The 13,847-nt window shown below is 30.6% G+C and overlaps 1 protein-coding gene across 3 annotated transcripts; it reads left to right on the forward strand.

Moving 5' to 3' along the window:
• The first annotated feature begins 7,475 nt into the window (after positions 1–7,475).
• Positions 7,476–9,399, forward strand: LOC130955572 (rac-like GTP-binding protein RAC13). Of its 3 annotated transcripts, none has more exons than XM_057882465.1 (8): positions 7,476–7,780; positions 7,861–7,972; positions 8,100–8,155; positions 8,239–8,348; positions 8,452–8,515; positions 8,594–8,658; positions 8,745–8,810; positions 8,899–9,399. In XM_057882465.1, the coding sequence occupies exons 2-8, from the start codon at positions 7,914–7,916 to the stop codon at positions 8,995–8,997; spliced, it is 519 nt and encodes a 172-aa protein (XP_057738448.1). In that variant the 5' UTR covers positions 7,476–7,780; positions 7,861–7,913; the 3' UTR covers positions 8,998–9,399. The 3 variants fall into 3 exon arrangements, with proteins under 3 accessions (XP_057738448.1, XP_057738446.1, XP_057738447.1); XM_057882463.1 differs by having other exon boundaries at positions 8,068–8,155; positions 8,899–9,393; XM_057882464.1 differs by having other exon boundaries at positions 7,476–7,972; positions 8,899–9,398.
• The last annotated feature ends 4,448 nt before the right edge of the window (positions 9,400–13,847 follow it).

Genomic DNA, 13,847 nt, shown 5'->3' on the forward strand with positions numbered 1-13,847 from the left:
AAGGAAAGAAGGTGATTTTAAACCATTGACTTGACTTTTCTATTATTATTTTATCACTGCCACTACTTTTCCTCCTATTTACAATATTGCCCTTATTATAAATTTATAATCAACTCCCGGATAATTAACCAGTCCATATTCTTGTTAATAACTAGAGCTGATATTTCAAAATATCGTGTAATGAACTAATAATTGAACTCGATTATTAGGGATTGGGTTGTGGAATTTTAGATGTGGGTCCAAATTGGATCACAACCTTGTTGAAGCCAATAACAGAGTAACACAAAATGTAAGGAGGATCCGTCGCAAACTTGTATTAATTTAATGATTTAGACAAGAAGGGTGTTACTTTCCTAGTATTAGGGTTTGGCTGTGCCACCATAGGTGGAACTTAGCTTGGAAATAATACAAATTGATATCAAGGGAACACAATAGACATGGATAACGGGGACAAAGAGGAAAGTGACACTCATGGTAGTAATGCATATATATTCCAAGCGTCACATCTATCTGTTAAGAATAAAATTTTTAAATAGTTTATAAATATAAAATATTTTATATTTTATGAATTAATTTTAATTCTAGTAATTAATATATTTAATATTAGATAAATGTATAAATTATCGACGCATAAAATTATATTTCTGATAGAAATGTGTATTATTATTATTATTATTATTGAATTTAATTTTTTTAGAGTGATTAATTTTTTATTTTATTTTAGAGAATATTAGTCCATTATTATTAGGTGGGAAAAACATGAGAAGGTGTAAATTGCCTATGAGTCATGATTGGGAAAGAAAATGCTATCTATGCCACATACCTTATTATAATTAGAAAAGGAATTTGAGAAGCAAACAATTTTGAATAAAATGGCATATGGAAAGACTTTAGTCCCCGCAAACATCAAACACATTCACAACTTTTCCATCTTGCACATGAATGCATGATATTCTAAGACTTAATATCACAATCACTAGAAGGTCCTAATATTACTTCAGTTTTATCGTGTCTTTTATTAATTCAAAGTGTTAACTAATAATATAAATATAAAAAATATATTTTCAAGTATATGCATAATTGTTCTATACCAAGAATACAAGGAAAATAAGTTCATGAAATTGAGAGTTGGGGTAGATTTGTAATTCTATGGAAATTCCGGTGGCAAATGCCAGAAGACATCACAGCTCAACAATTGCTGGGGCCATTCTTATTAAGTTAGTGACGTCATGAATGCCATCACAGATCAAAGGTTCCTCGTGCGATGACGTAATCGATTGGCAATATTGAAAGACTTTCCAATATGTGACGTCATCATCCGACGAGACCGGGTGTTTAGTAAATTTGGAGGGCCCACACAGTTACTAGAAGTCTTATTTCAGTCTTCGTTTAAAACTTTTCTTAGTAAACCCCTTTCATATTTTTCATTTTTTCTTTTCTTTTTTAGCATTTTATAATTGTCTAACTTTTATTAAACTCTTTTATTTTATTACATTTATTGCGAAGGAAGGAAGGTTTTAATACATAAAATGTATCCAAAATGTTAAAACTTTTATATTTTTTATTTCTTTAACATTGTTTTTGAAATTAAAATCTAAAAAACAAAATTAGAAACATCAATTAATTTAAAATAAAAATTTAAATATAGTCAACTTTACATAAAATTGATAATTAAGAGTTATTATATAAAAATTTAATCGAATTAATCAAATTATTTAACGATTCTCAATTATTAACTTTACGTAAAATTACCTGCATATGAATTTTTATTTTAATTTAATATTAAATATTTTATTTTAGAAGAGAACAAATAAAAGTTGAGAACTAAATACTAATGACATGTATGTCATGTTTGAAGAATAGAATTATAGAAAGCCAAATAGTATCTAGTGGGTTGCCACGATAGCTTCACGTGTTTTGAAAATTTGACCAGCGAAAATAAATATTTCACGATGAACACCTTTTATATATGTTGTTAGAGGATACGTAGTTACGTACGATCAAAATTATTAATGTAAGTTACGGTAATTATGTAGTTTTAGTAATATTTTAATATTATAAATAAAATTGAATTTTTTTATAATATAATCTTAATTTTAATAATATTAAAATTACTGTTGAGTGTTTTTAGAGCAGTGTGTAGAAAGAGGAAGACAAATCCAAGTTTGGCATCGAATAGCCTATGATCAATAATCAATAATCATAATAATAATTTTCCAGTCTATCTTCTCCATTTGAATAATGACTGAAAAAGCATCCAAAGTTGAATTCGAAAGTCCTTCAAAGTTTGACGTGGAAAAATCCGTGTGCTATTTTATGCTTTTGATATGGAAATGGGAGAGTGGTTCGTTTATTGAGCTAAAGTGTTTTACCTTCCTAATTAATTGCTTATATATATAACTAATTAATAACATACGGATATAATGTGTATGGATTTTAATCTGTCAATCATAATCAGAATACACAGTCAATTTTAGAGATCGTACAAACTCGACAACCGAAAACAAATGACTAATTGGATACAATGGAAAATCATTTCAGTAATTGGATTCTGGTGTTAAGATCTTTAATTACGACCACCTCCGCGAGATTTCTTCCATTTTGTGGTTGATGTAATGCTTCAACATGAAATTTCTGTTTGACTTAATACATGGCTTAACGATCAAGGGATAACCCATTTAAGAAAAGAAAATATAAATAAAGGCATAGAGTATTTAAATAACCTTTTTTTTAAGGAGAAAATATAGAGAGCTAATGAAGTATTTATATAATGTGTACAATGAGAGTATAAGATGTTTGATTCAATAGGATATCCGATATTTATTATCCCTGGTATATATCCGGATGGTTATTTTGGACAGTAGGAGTGTATTGTGTTTGAGAAATTAGTAGTATTTTATCTTTAATGTTTATTTTTTTAACTCAGGCCAAATAAATAACTAAGTGTACATATTGTACAAATACTCTATTGACTCTCTAACGAAATTCTTTTTGAAAACTAAATTATCTCTTTTTTTTTTGTCTTAAATGATCCTATTTAAATGCTCATATTATATGAAATTTCTTTTCAAAATTAACTTTTATTTCTAAAAGTTCTTAGTATTTTATATAGTAACTGATTTTGGGTATTTTTTTATCGTCATGACAACTGCTTTTAGAATTTAATTATTATGTTTAAGTTAGAGGTGTTTAAGATTCTGTCTGATCTATACTTAAAACATATTTTATCGGGTTTAGATTTGCTGTTCTTACCCATATTTAATTTTGAATCGATTTCAATTTATATTTGGAGTTGCTCAACTTAATATTATTTTTTAGAATGAAATTACTAGTATTATATTATACTTTTATACTTTAATTAATATTTTTATATTATACGGTATTATTTCTTTTCAATAATTATTTTGATATAAATATGATTAAATATGATATAATATTTGTTATTTTTAACTTTAAAAAATAAATTTTTTTTATTTTAGTATATAAAATTTACAAATTTGTATATACTAAATTTACACCAAGTTACCTCAAATTAATCTGTTTTATTTTAGATTGTTTTTGGATCGAATCAGAAAGTCCAAAATAGACCCGATGATTTTTTAGAGTCAGATCCAAATCTAACTAAATCGACTTCACCCGATTCATGAACACCCCTAGCTGAAGTCTCAGGCGATCAAGCCTTGTCCATTTTTCTTTTATGTCACACCTTGTCTACTAACACTGTGTTTGGTTCATATATGGGTGAAGACATAGACACAAATACACAATATTAAAGACATGGACACAGATTCGGTACGCATAACGTGTTTGAGGCACCAAAATGCCAAAAACTTATTTGACTTACCGGTCAATCAGATAATACAAAATAAAAATGTTCATTTTAATGGGATCTCTTCTGCAATTATAGAAAATAAAGGGGTCACTTATTAATTTTTTAAATAAATATATTTAGCTTAGTTGTTAAAATTAGTTGGACCCTCAGTATTTAGTTAACTATTACTGTCGCTTCCCTCCTCCTGCTGGTTCTCTTCCTCCTTTTTCTTTGCTGTAGCAAGCGCACCGCCCCTTCCATTATTTCCACCGTCGACAATGACTCAAACTTCCCCATCGACTCTCCTAGTTACTCGCTCCTTCGTCGTGTTACCAGTTCCTTCTCCTCCCCACTCAGCCATGGTGGCTTCGGCACCGTCTTCTCCGACATGCTCAAAGTCCACTGCCCAAACTTCGCTAAAAATTGCAGCAACTCATCAGACGAGATTCGACGTTTTTTAACCATGAAAAGCTCGGTTTTTTCGGATTGAGAAAGTGTTCAGTGTGAACCTTTTTTCTAAGGCAGATCCAAGCACACCAACAACTTCATATCTAACCACGATGGTACTAACCTTCATTGTCGGTTGTCTATGCTAGTTGATGGTGTCGTTGTCTCTATTGATGGAAAGAAGGTATTGATTATATTATTACTCTGCATTTAATTTTTAAATATCTCCTTTTGTTTTTCCAAGTTTCATCAACTTTGTTCAAGTATATCCCAGTGTGCGTGTGTTTTGCTGAATTATCGTATTGCTGTTATTTGGCAAAAGGTGACCGGAGATGAAGATATCCCTGCGAGCGTGCGTCTCACCGACGAAGCAGAATTGTACAACGGAGCAGACCATGGAGTTGGATCAGTTGAGGACGAAGGCTTTGTAAGGATGGAGTCGAAAGAGTATGAGTTACACGAAGATGAAACAGAACATGACCATCTTGGAGAGGCCGATAGAGACAATGGGGATAGGATTGAATTGGAAGACAATTTGGATGGTATCGGAGGAATGTATGACAATTTTGCGGATGATGAATTATGCACTGTTCATTCTGGCGAATTGATAGGTTCGATTGATTTTGTGAATTTGAGCAGGGAGGAAGTTTGCTGCTTTAATTTCGCAAATGTTGACATTGTGTTTGAGTTCTACCAGGCATATGCAAAGCACCATAGTTTTAGCGGGAGACGTTCCAAGAGCGAAAATGTGGTGAAGTAAGGATACGGTAGGAATTCGTGTACCACCGAGAAAGGTTCAGATTGGTGAAGTTTTATTCAATTCTTAACCAGCAAAATAGGCCAAGGGCCGAGACACGGTGTGGATGCCCTGCAAGCATGCAGGTTCGCATGGACGACGAATCAGGATGTTGGTGTGTTGCGTACTTTTCAAACGAGCATAACCACCCCATTCTTGAATTGCGATTTTCTTTCATACTCCCAAGCTATCGGAGGATGAACAAAATGGACAATGAGCAGATAAACAACATGTGCAAAGAGGACATTTCCATATCACGAATCCACGCTTTTATGGCGAGCCTAGCCGCGGGTATTATAATGTCCCCTACAGAATAAGAAACATGCACAATGTAAATACGAAGCAACGAAGGAAGGGTGGCCTAGATGAGGAATCGTGTTTAAGATATCTCTGAGAGTGCAAGATAAAGGATCCAGCACTGTACTACAAAAAAGTTGTTGACCGGGAAGGTATGTTACAACATTTGTTTTGGTATGATGGCACCAACTAAATTGATTACCATGTATTTAGAGATGTCGTTGCATTTGATGCAACGTACAAGAAAAATATTCACCTTTTACCTTTGGTAGTCTTCTCTGGTGTAAATCAATACTGCTGTTAAATTGTTCAATTACTAATTATACATGCAAGAATTATTTTAGCTTTTCTCTTCTATGTTCAGGCATGTGAGATTTTTTTTTGGTATAATAAAGAGGACCATATAAAGGATTGGTCTAGTTTTAACAATATTATTAATAACCCAACCCATGAGCCCAACATTCGTTTAAAAAAAAAACATACATCTTCATATAAAAAAAATATACTATACAAGTCTATTATTTTTTTTCGGATAGGCATTCGATGCAACCAAGTCCAACCCAACTTTGTTGCAACATGACACACGCGACCCGAAACATCTTCTGCCTCTCCTTGGCCAGTCTCTCGCCCACCTTCTTCATGCCGCTTCAATCCTTCACCGCTGATCCTCTCGGACAAAGCCAAATATTTGCCCAAACCACCAGTACTTGTCATCCATGTTTCGGCGACGACAGTAACAGAGCTAAGGTAATAAATTCTCCAATTTTATCGAGGCAGATGCACCGTTCAATGACGATGCAAATTCTTGCCTGGCGATTCCACATGGAGTGATTTTCTGCAACTCGAACTGCATAAAGGTGAGTGACAGCAACATAAATTCGTACGTTTCTTCTATGTAAGAATAGACGTCAACAACAAATCTCCTTTCCAACCCAATTTCATCGTACTGTAGTTTAACATAAAACAGAGTACTTAACTCTAATTAATTTAAACTTACAAATTCATAAATCTTTGCTATATTAACCTGGATAGATATTAGATCTATAACAATAACCACCAAAAATTTAAATTTTTTAAAGTGACTCCTCTAACTCAAAGTTTGCAAAAAGTATTCATTAGCCCATCAAAACAAACAAATTTTAGGGTGATCTTTACCGTTAAATTAAAAGAAACAAGATCTAATGGTCCAATCTGGCTGACCCAATCCATACCCTGAAGATATATATATAAGGAGACACAAAATTTTTACTTTGTTTAGTAACTATATACAAGACAGAACATAAATTACAAATGTCAATATTATTCTTATCCCAAAAAAAAATTACCACCATCACCACTTTTAAGGATAAAAGTAAAAAAATTTGTGTCTTAAACTTTGTATCTCAATAAAATGATAGTACATAAATTTTAGGTATTTGTGTACTAATATATACTACCTCTCTCTTCTTATTTTATGTATTTAAAAATCAAACATAAAATATGAGTATAAATGTGTCACGGTGTCTCAAAATTTGGTGGACACACCCACTAAACAAATACGGTATAAATTAACAAACAAATGTTTCTGGACAAAAATAACATACACCTGTAAACAAGGGGGAGCACCATTTAATGGGCCTTATATATTGGACCCGTGTTAATTATTGATGCCATCCATAGACCCACATTAGATATTTTAAGAAAATCCACTTCATGACCAAATAAAAAAAAAAAAAGAAAATCCACTTGTACTTCTTATTAGTCATCGCCAAGTAAGATGAACTTAGTGGCACAAGGGTTCCAATCTTATCTAATGTTAATACGGTAATTAATATGAAAAGAAACTAGTAATCAAAACATTTATCGACAAAATGTATTAAATTCATATATCTTGAATGTTGAAGTTGAACATCTTCGTTGCAATTGGTGTAAGGCATTAAGATTTGGGCATGTAGGACCCATGGAACAGCCTTGGCTAGCTAAGCCCAGATAAGCAAAGGAAGAAACTGGGAATCTCAACAAAGTCAGAACTAACTTTTTGACTTGCTTTCATATCATATCATCCCTTAATCATTGTACACTGGTAAATTAAGCAAAATTCCATATGCCTTTCTCCAATTTTCATCATTGATTCATTCCCTTCCTTTCTCTACACTTAACCAACTAACGCCACCAATATACCTACTTTGTGTTGCCTTTTGAATAAAGTATAATAATTCAATAAATATTTTCTAAGGAGATTTTTTACTCTCTTCAACAATGAGAATAACTCATTTTTCTTTTTCTTTTAATCTCTTTTAGTTCATCAAACTATTAACATCACAGCTTAAACAGCTTAGGGCATGAGATTTTCTTCACCCTATTTGCTATTGGTCCTTGCACTTAAAGGAAAGAAAACAAAAGAAAAGAAAAGCCACAACTAAAGTTGCTGCTAGGTTGTTAATGTTAAGGTCCAGCCACCTTCCTTTCTTTCATTCTTTCAACTTCAAACTTGTGTTTATAAGTAAAGAATCTCTCTTAATTGTTCAAGAGGAAGAAGAAGAATGAGTACTGTCAGATTCATCAAGTGTGTTACAGTAGGGGATGGTGCTGTTGGAAAAACCTGCATGCTTATATCCTACACCAGCAATACCTTTCCCACCGTAACTATTTTTGGTTTATGTTTCCTTTTTCTTTTTCTTAATATGCACATGCATGTGGAGAAAGAGTAATTAGCATTCTTCTCCTTTTATGATAGGATTATGTTCCAACAGTGTTTGACAATTTCAGTGCTAATGTGGTGGTAGATGGCAGCACTGTGAATCTTGGTCTGTGGGATACTGCTGGTTAGTCATCTCTGTTTGTTTCTGATATTACATCATTAATGCTAATTAACTATGTTAATTTGGTTTAATTATATGGATTACAGGACAAGAAGATTACAACAGGCTAAGGCCTTTGAGTTACAGAGGAGCTGATGTGTTTCTTTTGTGTTTTTCTCTCATCAGCAAAGCCAGTTATGAGAATGTTTCCAAAAAGGTTTTCTTTATGATTTTGAGGTTATTAATTAATTAATTAATTAATTAGTATCTGTCACATTTCAACAAGTCTTTAAGAAGATTATTGAATTATTTATTAACAGTGGATGCCTGAATTGAGACATTATGCTCCAAATGTGCCTGTTGTGCTGGTGGGAACAAAACTAGGTAACTTTTCATGAATTTGTTGCTTATTTCTTAGAGCTAATCATAATATTGGTTTCAATTTCACTCTGATTTGCAAAGATTTGCGAGATGACAAACAATTTCTGATTGATCATCCTGGATCCACACGAATTACAACTTCTCAGGCATGTCATTAATGTCTACTTAGAATATGAATTGAATAGCTTTTGTAAGGACAATTTATTGAACAATTATTGTGAATATTTAACAGGGTGAAGAGTTGAAGAAAATGATTGGTGCAGTAACTTATATTGAGTGCAGTTCTAAAACACAACAGGTGAGTATGAGCACTTCATTACATTTAACAAGTTCATTACATTTCATCTTTGTGTTCTGATTTTCTTCATTACTATTTTGTGTTTTAGAATGTAAAAACAGTTTTTGATGCTGCTATAAAGGTTGCATTGAGGCCACCAAAAGCAAAGAAGAGAGCACGCAGGAAAAAGACATGCAATTTCCTCTAAATATTTTCATTCCATTTTACTTTTTGTAACTGGCTTAAGTCACAAACAACATTTAGTAGAGGATTCTCAATTCAATCACTGTCACTAATGTGAAATATCTTCACATAAAGATAATAATTAAGATATAAACATTAATTATGTCCAACATTTTAGTCAAACAATTATGAAATGTGATCTTTAGATTTTAATGCAGTAAGATGCATCCTAGCTATTCATTTAGATTTCAGAGTGCTGTGACCCAATTTATTAGCAGTTAGGATGCTACCCTTGAAACTACTTCTTCATCGTATTCCGTAGATTCTTCCGAATTACTAGCTGCTACATTAAATCCAAGCTTTGCCGTGACGTGATGATGAATTGATGATATGAGTATTTCAATTCCGCAATTTCTGTAAATTTCTTAGCACCCCAAACTAAATGCTTTGCTTCAAATTCAAGTTTTCCATTGAAAGCACAATATGGAATTCGAAAAAACAGTAACAAAATTATGTATGATGAACTATATACACTGGAAGTTAAGTGCTCTGAGCTATATATTCAACATTAACTCGAGCAGTGGAATACATTAACTCAAAGAAAACTTATACATGAAGTCTTGTGGAATACAGTTTAAATTAGGTGGAAACTCAAGAACAGTCGACTTCACATGAAATTGATAGTTAAGAGCCGTTAGATGAAAATTTAGTCAAATTAGTCAACTAATTTTTATCGACCAAATGTTATATATATATATATATATATTAAAATCAGTTACTAAAATTAGCTATTAGAATATAATACATATTGAAATATAAACAACAACAACAATAACAACAAAGTCTTGTCTCACTAGGTGGAGTCGGCTACATGGATCAAACGATATCATTGAGCTTTATTATGTATATTATGTCTATAGAAAAACCGTTTACATGTAGATCTCGTTTGACTATTGTCTTTTCAAGTATTTCTCTGCCTTTCAATTTTTGATATAAAATAATTTTATATATTTATACAAAATACATATTAAATAATTTTAATGTATAAATAATATTTTTTTTCATTGTGTTATCATTCATCTTATCTTAACATTTACATATTTAGATATTCAATTACACTTGAATTAACATAGTAGTACCCGTTCATTTTTGTATGCTTTCTTATCTATGTATTTGAATATAATAATTGTATCTAAAAATAACAAGGACAGTGAAAATAAGGGAGAGAGAGTTAGTATTTTTGAAGTAGACAAATGGTGTGTACAATATTTTCTTTTCATTGATATATATAGGGGTTTTGAAGTCATGAAATAAATGTGACACCACCAATAGTTGTCACAACTTTCTGTCTCTAACTCCAAATTTTTTTGTGCCAACGTATATTATAAGTGTGTTTAGTTGATGGCATGTGCAACGAACATTAAAGCATTGAATATCCACCATGTTGTGTATTTACTACGCGCATGTTAGCATTTAGTGACTGTCGTTGGCGCAACTTTAGCTACGACACACATACCCATCTCATGTTTTGCATTAGATTAATCCCAAACATTTATGGATATCATGTGTACCCCAACTCCTTTAGAAACTAAACTAGAATATATATTAATTATAATTGTTGATTGTGTTTAATTAAGGTGATAGATTAAGTATTTGCGGTGACGTAAACAAAGTATGTATGTCTTTGCTTCTGACAATATGAATTAAATTAAAGTATTCCGATCCGTCAAAGTTGTGAAAGAAGATATGATAGATGGATCAACAATGTACTTTAGTTTGAAAAACTATAAAAGCATTGAAGTGATCTTTATTGGATAAGTAGTAGTACGTTAAAGAGACTTTGATTCACTTTTGATTCGATGTGTATTTTCTTTACGTAAAGTTCCCCACAATCACAAATCTTGTAGATTCTCACAAGAATCAGATCATCATTTATGATGAGTACTAGTAGTTGACCATGTATTGGGGGTGAAAATTTAGGTGTGCAGTCTATTTCACGTAAAGTTGATAGTTGAGAACTGTTAGATTTAGGTGTGCAGTCTATTTCACGTAAAGTTGATAGTTGAGAACTGTTAGATAGTTATTTAATCAAATCATCTAACGGTTGATTGCACCTTGAGTTTTCACCCCATATATTTCAACTATTTCATTTTTATTTATTTTTCAAAGCATATGTTAATAATCATGTTTATCCCAACAATAAGAAACCTAGATACAGAAAGGTAAGTTATTAAAGGCATAGATAGATAGAGGTGGTGGTCCAGGAGGAGCAAGAAGATATGACTCACTACTCATTTTTGGTGGGGACAGAAGGGTGGGAACAGAATAAAGTGCAATATGATTAGAATGGAAAACAAATTCATTTTCTGATCACAAAATAATTAATGAAAAATGAGTAATAAATAAATGTGGACAGAGATGCAGAGGATCAAGGGGTGTGGTACAGTCATAACTAGAAGTGCAAATTCAAAAGAGAGATGTAATTAATACAAGTATAGAGAAAATATAGCAACCAAAGAATGGGGGTATCTGCAATGGCTTCACCTATATATATGGCAATTCTGTACGGACACCCATGTAGCTTCATTTTCCTTCGTAAACTCCCTCTTACGTGCGCACCTTTTGCACTTTTCCAAGCTGCCAGGGAGGGCAAAACTTTTCAACTGCTCTGGTCATATTTTTATTTTTAATATTGGGTTAACAATAATATTTTTTGAATTGTAATTTAATGTGATATTTTTTTAAAATGTGAAATAATTTAATTTATGGAGTATTTTTAAGATGTACAGAAATTGGGTCGTCTAATTTTTAGGTACAAAAATCGGATCGTCTGATTTTTGTATTTGGACCATTCGATTTGTGTTTAAAAAAGTAAAAAAATTTGGAGTACACAAATCGGACCGTCCGATTTGTGTACTCCAAATTTTTTTACTTTTTTTAAACACAAATCAAATGTCCCAAATTTTTAAAAAATTTTTAAACATAAATTGAAAGGTACGATTTATGTACCTCTTATAATTTTAAAAAATACAAAAAATTATTATATTAAAGTATAATCCTCATCCTACTTCCATATTTAAATTTTTTAGCCTGCTCTGGATGCAATTTATAATTCTTACGCTAATATATTCATTTAATTTAATGATATGTCATTATTAATGAGTGTTTGTAATAAAATCATTTTAAAGTATGTGTTATAACTTATAAAGTAAATGAAAATAATAAATTATTTTATTTTGTTCTCCAAACACTTAATAATCACTGAAGAGAAAATAATACATACATGTGCATGTATATATATTCTCATAGATAATAACAGATTTATTAAGGACAAGATTACATATTTATAAAAAGGAAAAGTATAAGGTAGCAAAATATTATTTGCCAACTTATTATCAATAATAGTTAATTATTATATTTTAAACACATATATAAAGAGACATATTTAGAAAATATATCTATAAAGACATTTTTATTAAATACAGTCATAAAAAAGATATTTTTATTAGACACATCTATAAAGACACCTCTATTAAACACAATTATAAATAAAAGTTAGCAGAAGTTAACAGAAATACTATTAGTAACATAGCAAGATTGTTATAGAAATAAATAAAATGTTTAAGAAAATAATAATAAATATTAGATGACTGTTAGAACTTAAAAGACTTTAATATTAAGAGATATTTAAAGTTTCAATATTTAATGTTGAATTTAAAAAGTATAGTTCTTTTTACTTAATAGTTAAATTTTAAGGTATGGTTTTTCATTTTCTTTAAATATTTAATAGAAGCCAATACTTTTAATATAAAAAAGAGAGACTTAGCTAGTGTGTTGATTCAAATATGATTTTTTTAAAAAAAAGAAAAATATTAATCACTTAGTATCTTTGCTTTTTTTTTTGTCCAAATATAGTAATACAGAATACTTGTGGACAAAAAATATTTATTATCACATTGTTTTTAGACATAATTTTTTTTTATCTTATGTAACATTATAATCAAGCTTTTTGTGACTTTAACAGTTAACTTAGTTTTTTTTTTTTTAAATTGTTTCTTATTCTCGATCTTTGAGACAATAAAAAGACAAAAGGGAAAAATGTTAAAACTTTTATGGTTAACTAATAATAAATTAGAAAGAAGAAGAGTGGGTTAATTGGATTAATGGCGAAAACGCCAAATGGGGTTTTGCTGGGCATTAATAATGGGTATGTATAGGTCTCAGGAAGGTCTAGTTGAGTTTCTAAAGTTGTTTGATGCGATTGTAATCCCAATTTTATGCCTACTTTCCTCTCTGTCTCCCCTAAACAGAGATATCTCCATGCATGGTCCCCTCCTAACCTTTCATATGTCAGATCACTACCTATTAATATAACAAAATATTTCCACTATTTATATATCTACACATACATAAAACAAACATAAAATTATCACTTTATATTAAATGCATCAGCCACCTATTCTACCAAAAAGAATAATGCATTTACCTTTCTCTGTATAATCATTATTAGAGTAAAGCAATTATATGTAGGTTATTGTTGGTGCCTAATTTAATAACTACTTTAACTTATAACAATATAATTACACCATGCATGCACGTTTTAAGTGAATACTGTTTAGTATATTTTTCCCTCTAGATACTAAACATATTATCATATTGAAAATATTTGATAACCAAAGAAAATCAGTCAAAAACAGTCATAACTTACTTTATTTAATATTTATTAATTATTGTAGCAATTAATGAATACTAAATAAGACAAATTTTGACTGTTTTTTTATCTCCTTAGTATATTTTATCTCCTATATATAGTGTATGTTCGTTCTATTAATGATGTAAAATTATCCTCTTCATTAAAAATATAATTATTTATGT

This window comes from Arachis stenosperma, chromosome 10 (genome assembly GCF_014773155.1).
Source record: "Arachis stenosperma cultivar V10309 chromosome 10, arast.V10309.gnm1.PFL2, whole genome shotgun sequence".
In the NCBI taxonomy this organism is placed as follows: Eukaryota; Viridiplantae; Streptophyta; class Magnoliopsida; order Fabales; family Fabaceae; genus Arachis; species Arachis stenosperma.

Bases quoted from the DNA above. Each gene is read 5' to 3' on its own strand.
- LOC130955572 (XM_057882463.1), top strand. The intron at 8,349-8,451 runs GTTTTCTTTATG...ATTTATTAACAG, and splicing joins ATGAGAATGTTTCCAAAAAG to TGGATGCCTGAATTGAGACA. The intron at 8,659-8,744 runs GCATGTCATTAA...AATATTTAACAG, and splicing joins CACGAATTACAACTTCTCAG to GGTGAAGAGTTGAAGAAAAT.